This window comes from Amblyraja radiata, chromosome 19, assembly GCF_010909765.2.
Source record: "Amblyraja radiata isolate CabotCenter1 chromosome 19, sAmbRad1.1.pri, whole genome shotgun sequence".
NCBI classification, from domain to species: Eukaryota; Metazoa; Chordata; class Chondrichthyes; order Rajiformes; family Rajidae; genus Amblyraja; species Amblyraja radiata.
In genome coordinates, this window is record NC_045974.1 from 41,185,733 (window position 1) to 41,191,732 (window position 6,000).

At 43.5% G+C, this 6,000-nt stretch overlaps 1 protein-coding gene across 1 annotated transcript in view; it reads right to left on the reverse strand.

Moving 5' to 3' along the window:
* cftr (CF transmembrane conductance regulator) overlaps positions 1–2,146 on the reverse strand; it is a 148,078-nt gene extending 145,932 nt beyond the window's left edge. The window contains exon 1 of the mRNA XM_033038309.1: positions 2,078–2,146. Coding sequence (XP_032894200.1) covers positions 2,078–2,130 — 53 coding nt within the window. The 5' untranslated portion in view covers positions 2,131–2,146. The remainder of the gene's footprint in view (positions 1–2,077) is intronic.
* Positions 2,147–6,000: the final 3,854 nt, after the last annotated feature.

A 6,000-nucleotide genomic window follows, 5' to 3' on the forward strand; every position in this document is an offset into this window, starting at 1 on the left:
GATCCACATCAGCCGGTCTCCTCTCCATCCACAAATCCAACCTCCGCAGTTTTGGGGACAGAGCCTTCTCCAGGGCAGCTCCCAGGCTCTGGAACTCCCTCCCCCAACTGATCCGCAATTCCGTGTCCCTCACCATCTTCCAGTCCCGCCTCAAGACCCATCTCTTCACCTCTGCCTATCCTTAGCCCCACGTCCCCGTCCCTTTTCATCTGTGCATTAATTGCCTCATACTGTGTTTTGTATTGAATTCTGTCTTTACTTTGTGTACTAGTCATGTCTCTACTATTTATTTCATTCCCCTTACATGTTTTTCCTCTACATGCTCAATTTTTGTAAGGTGTCCTTGAGACTCTTGAAAGGCACCCATAAATAAAATGTATTATTATTATTATTATTCCACCTTCAACCTTCCATCAACCATCAAACCCAGGCCTCTGGCACAGTGAAACAGCAGCTCTGCCAGCTGTGCCACTGTGCTGCCCAATGGTTCATTATGTTAGGATGGTTAAGAATGAAATATATTTTGAACATTAAAGAATCCATGGGCATGGGGGTTGTGAAGGAAAATGGAACTGAGGTTGATTCCTGCACCCGTTTCTTATCTTGTTATGTGCAGGAAGGAACCACAGATGCTGGTTCACACCAAAGAAAGACACAAAATGTTGGAGTGACTCAGCGGGACAGGCAGTATCTATGGAGAGAAGGAATGTTTCGTGTCTGAAGAAGGGTCTCCACCCGAAACATCACCCATTCCTTCTCTCCAGAGATGCTGCTGAGTTACTCCTGAGTTACATTTTGTGTCTACCTTATCTTCTTATGTCTGATTGTCGTCATAATAAGTTTATGTTTAAATAAATTTACGGGACATTGTTATCTTTGTGAACTGTCACCTTCCCCCCTTCCCCAGTCGTAAATCGACCAAAATGAAAATAGGTGATTGAATCCCATTGTTTGGTGACTTGGGAATCGGACTGGTTGGGTAAATGTGGACAATGGACAATAAGATTTAAGTGGTTCCATTTCTAGGATGTGATTACCTGTAGGGTTTCTGCGATTTGATTGGCGGAAATCTAGGATATCACACGTGCATGTTTAAGCTTTGCGGTTGAAAGTTGTTCCTGTTGCCACCGAGCGGTTATTATCATTTCTCACACAAAAGACTGACAAATGACCGTGCCAATAAGTTGAGTCAATGAGATATCTTTTAGATATTAAACGAGTTCTAACAGAAGCTATAACACCCGCTGCAGAATTGAACTTCACTTCACCTTGGGCACTAGAAATATCCAACGCAGCCGCTTAATACACATATTTTTACATCCCTATAAATGTCTACACCCGAAAATATAGATGCACATGATTTCTGCACACGACCACATACTTCGCAAGGTGCCAATTGTAACTCACATCCAGTACACAGATCTTGCTTAAAAATTTCACAATACAGTTGCATATCAAGCGATTTTACTTATTTTTTAAATCAATGGATCATTTTATACTCCCTTTTCCTTACAGCAACGAATGTCGAAATGAACGCGTGATTCATGTTTTTGTTTTTGCACTCTGTCCAGTCAGTGTCAAGTAAAAAGTCTAATACAAGGTTCGCAAGTTTGGGGAGAAATCTAAGTGCAAAGAACGAGGTGCTGGGGGCAGCGAGAAGTCTCGGTAGTGATGCGAAATCTCCAGTCTCGGCAGCGCTTGCGGATTCATTTGCAAACAGCACACCGGGAAAGGTCGTTGTAGCTGCCTAGTTGGAGTTGTTACCTGCAAGTGAACTGTGACAAATGTTTGTCTGAAGTTTCCAGTTTCTTTTCCTCTCCGAATCGCGACAATCCGCAATTTACACAATTTTTTTAAAAAGCGTAAAATACTAAACTCGTTGAAAGCGGCCGGTTGCTGTGACTGGGCAGCGCTGATGTGTTAATCGGCGAAACACAAACTATCGGCAGTTTCATTAAAAAAAAAACCTCTTGTAACTACTGTTAAAGTTTCACCTCTGCGTGTTTCTTTTGCCATGGAAACTAAGAACGTGTGCGCCAGTGAAAGGTGGTTCGGGGTTCGTCATGTTTGATCTTACCTGAAGAAGAGTTTGGAGAAGGCATTGGCATTTTCTATGGGTGACCTCTGCATTGTTTCCTGGTGAAGAGAATCGAGTACCTGGGAGCAGAGTCTGCCTGTACCCTACCTTATTAACTCTGCCTGCTGATGTCACTGTTCGGCTCAGAGTGAGAGAGAGAAGGAGGGAGAGAGAGAGAGGGGGGGGGAGGGAGAAAGAGAGAGGGGAGGAGGGAGAGAGGGGGCCAAAAAGTTACCACTAATATGCGATTCTCTCAATGAAAATCTAACGTGCCATTTTCCCAATGACAAAACTTTTTTTCACTGCCAGTACTTATATTGAGTCAAATTGCTGCCCATTTCAATTTCCCTATAATCATTCACCACCATAAGTGAACAGCCGTGTCGTTTTATTAATGGTTAGCAGTCATTAGATGCGCTTAGGCACCCTGGATTGATGTTAACACTTACATTCTAATAATTATAGATTACAATTAATGAGTTATTATTTATTTTTTAAAGTGGTTTGTTTCTTGTCTTTCCTCACGTGTAGCGTCTGTGTAGTCGGGGTGACGGGGACCCCACGTCGAAAAATTACTTAGAAACGAGGAACTGCAGATGCTGCTTTTCAAAACAAGTCACAAAGTGCTGGAGTAACTCAGCGGGTCAGGCAACACCTTTGGAGAACATGGATAGATAGGTGACGTTTAGGGCCGGGACCCTTCTTCAGACTTGCCTTCAACATTACATGACCTGGCACATTGTGTTTCTTTTCACGTTTACTTAACACACACGAAGTGAAAACTGTTGTGTGCTCTGCTGAGATGTGGAAATAGTTTTTGATCGTTTTAACAAGTCATGGTCGGCAGTTTTAATATGCCGGCAAAAGATGTTCGCAACAACAAGCTTATAGATCATGCCGACAAAACATTGCCTGCGTGAAACAGACTTGTAATCATAGTTGGTTTACCCCCTCGACACAAAACATAGTGTATATATATGGCTTTCCTTTTATTGAAGAACTTATCAAAAACCAATAAATAAATCCCATTGTATTACCATTCACCGGGATGACAGAACGTTTGAAAGTGCAACTTTTGTCCAGCATACCCATATAGACACGGACGTTTACATCCCCGTTTAAGCCAAGTAAGTAGTGGGGTATTTTCTGATTGAATTGGTGTTTATTTTCCCCTTTGACGAAGTTAAGGAACTTCTCCCAGCCACCGTTTGTGGTCTAAAGTGCTTCGAAATGGCAAATTAATTCCAATTCAATGTACAGGAACGATGCCATCTAAGTAGTCCATCTAAGTGGCCCGCCAGTAGCAGCCAGCGAACCCACTATACTACCAATACTGTGTAAGAAGAAACTGCAGATGCTGGTTTAAACAGAAGATAGACTCAAAGGAGTAACTCAACGGGACAGGCAGCAAGAATACCAATACTGTTCAAAACTGTACGAACCGAGATTTCTTTTCATTTGATTGCCAAACACTTTATTGATGCCTGCGGAAGAAGTTAACAGTTGCCATTTTCAACAGGAATCCCCTAGGCATGGCATGTCTGGACTGGCATGTTGCAGTCAATTTTATTTATTTCTGCCTATAAACAAGTCCCAGGAGCAGAACTGTTCCTGAGCGATATTATGGAGAAATCAGTCTGACTGTGTAACATCGCAATGCTTTATGTTTGTGTCCTACATACACAATTAACCTACACATGCAAACACAAATAAACAGCGCATGTTGACTATAAGGTTTATGGTCTTTATCTTGCTGTTTTTGTAATGCGCACCATGTTTTTCAACAATCAAATATAATGTTTCAACGACTAGGCTTCATTGCTGAATTCCAACTACCCTGTACATTGGCAGACTGTAATATTTCAAGACGCGAATTCAGACGAAAATGTATTCGACATCAGTTTACACGGGCTGGTATCATAAAGAATTCTTGCAGCTGGTGACACGATTGAATGGTAAGAATAATTGAGATTGTTCTTGAATCTATCCAGTGAAACCTGGTGTGTCGAAAGGATGTTGGTTTACACCGAATATAGACACAAAATGCTGGAGTAACTCAGTGGGTCAGACAGGACCTTCTTCAGACAGTCTCGGCCCAAAATATCACCTATTCCTTCTCTCCAGAGATGCTGCCTGACCAACTGAGTTACTCCAGCTTTTTGTGTCTACCTTCAGTGAAACCTGTTATTCGTTATTCTTCCCCCCCCCCCCCCCCCCCCCCCCCCCCCCCCCCAGCATTTCAGCATTTGATTATTTTGCTCTAAATATGTTTCCATCGGCTGTAAGATTATGATCGGATACTTATTAGATTGTTAACAAGTGTACCAATGAAGTGGACTTATCAGTCAAGCAGGTTTAAAGAATGTTCTCTCTCGAACATAAAAGTTGCCGGTTCCTATGAGCGACGGGAAGTTTGTTTACTGCCCCTTGGCTTACAAACATTTACATCTTTGTTTTAATGAGCCGTTACTTCTAAATAGCGTTTGGAAACATTGCTGAGATCACTGCCATCGCTCAGCGTCGGGGATATTTCGGCGTGGGACATCTTTTAGGAGTTGTGGAAGGGGGGCAGCTAGTTAGTTCAAACCAGAACCAATCATCAAAATAAAACTATTTACCTCCCGCTAATAATCAAACTAAGTACACAGCCTGAAGAAGGGTCTCGACCCAAAACGTCACAAACTCATTCTCTCCAGAGATGCTGCCTGTCCCGCTGAGTTATTCCAACATTTTGTCTTTCCAATGAGTTATTCCAACATTTCCGTCCCGCTGAGTTATTCCAATATCTGCAGTTCCTTCCTACACAGGTTTAAAATCGCAGGCTGCGAAGGAACTGCAGATGCTGGTTTACACCGAAGACAGACACAAAATGCTGGAGTAACTCAGCGGGACAGGCAGCATCTCCGGGGAGAAGGAACGGGTGACGTTTCGGGGTCGAGACCCTTCATCAGACCAAAACCGCAGGCTGCCGGTTAAGGGCGAGAGGTCATTTAAGAGATCATAAGAGATAGGAGTACAATTCGGCCGTTCGGCCCATCAAGTCTACCCCGCCATTCAATCATGGCTGATCCATCTCTCCCTCCGAGAGTCCAAGAATCTAATCTCAGATCTTAATCAAGATTTAAGACCATGGGATAGGGCAACACGGGAACTGGCCTTTCTGCTCATGATGCTTGTACCGAACAATTACACAATTCTTTCTGCCTACACGCGATTTATATCCCTCATATTTCATTCAAGTCAATAGCACATTTAAAAACAACTCTCGTTGGCCAAAGTGCTTTACATTGGTGCATGTACTAACGTGCTACATACAGTGGTACATAGATCAACAATACGTACATAAATACATACATACAGCGCTCCCTCAGAGGACCTCAAGAAAGACTTGAGAGTAAAGATGAGTTTTAAGTCTAGACTTAAAAAAGTCGACGGAGGGGACAGTTCTGATGGGAAGAGGGATGCTGTTCCACAGTCTAGGAGCCCCTGAGCTTATGCCTAGACCGCGGGATATTCAGTAACCCCAAGTCGGCAGATCTGAGGGACCTGGAGGTGGTATGGTGGGTAAGCAGACTTTTGATGTAGGTGGGGGCAAGCCTGTTAAGGGCTTTGTAGACATAAAGAAGGACCTTGACATTTATTTGGAACCGCACAGGGAGCCAGTGGAGATAGGCCAGAATCGGGGTGATGTGGTCCCTTTTTCAGGTGCCCGTCAGGAGTCTCGCTGCGCCGTTTTGGACCGGTTGCAGGTGGGACAGGGAAGATTGGCTGATGCCAGTGTAGAGGGAGTTACAGCAATCGAGGCGGGAGGAGATAAATGTGTGGATGATATTTTCGAGGTTGTCAAATTGGAGGAATTGTTTTATTTTAGCTATCGTCCGAAGCTGGAAGAAGCTAGCTTTTACCACGGCATTGACTTGTTT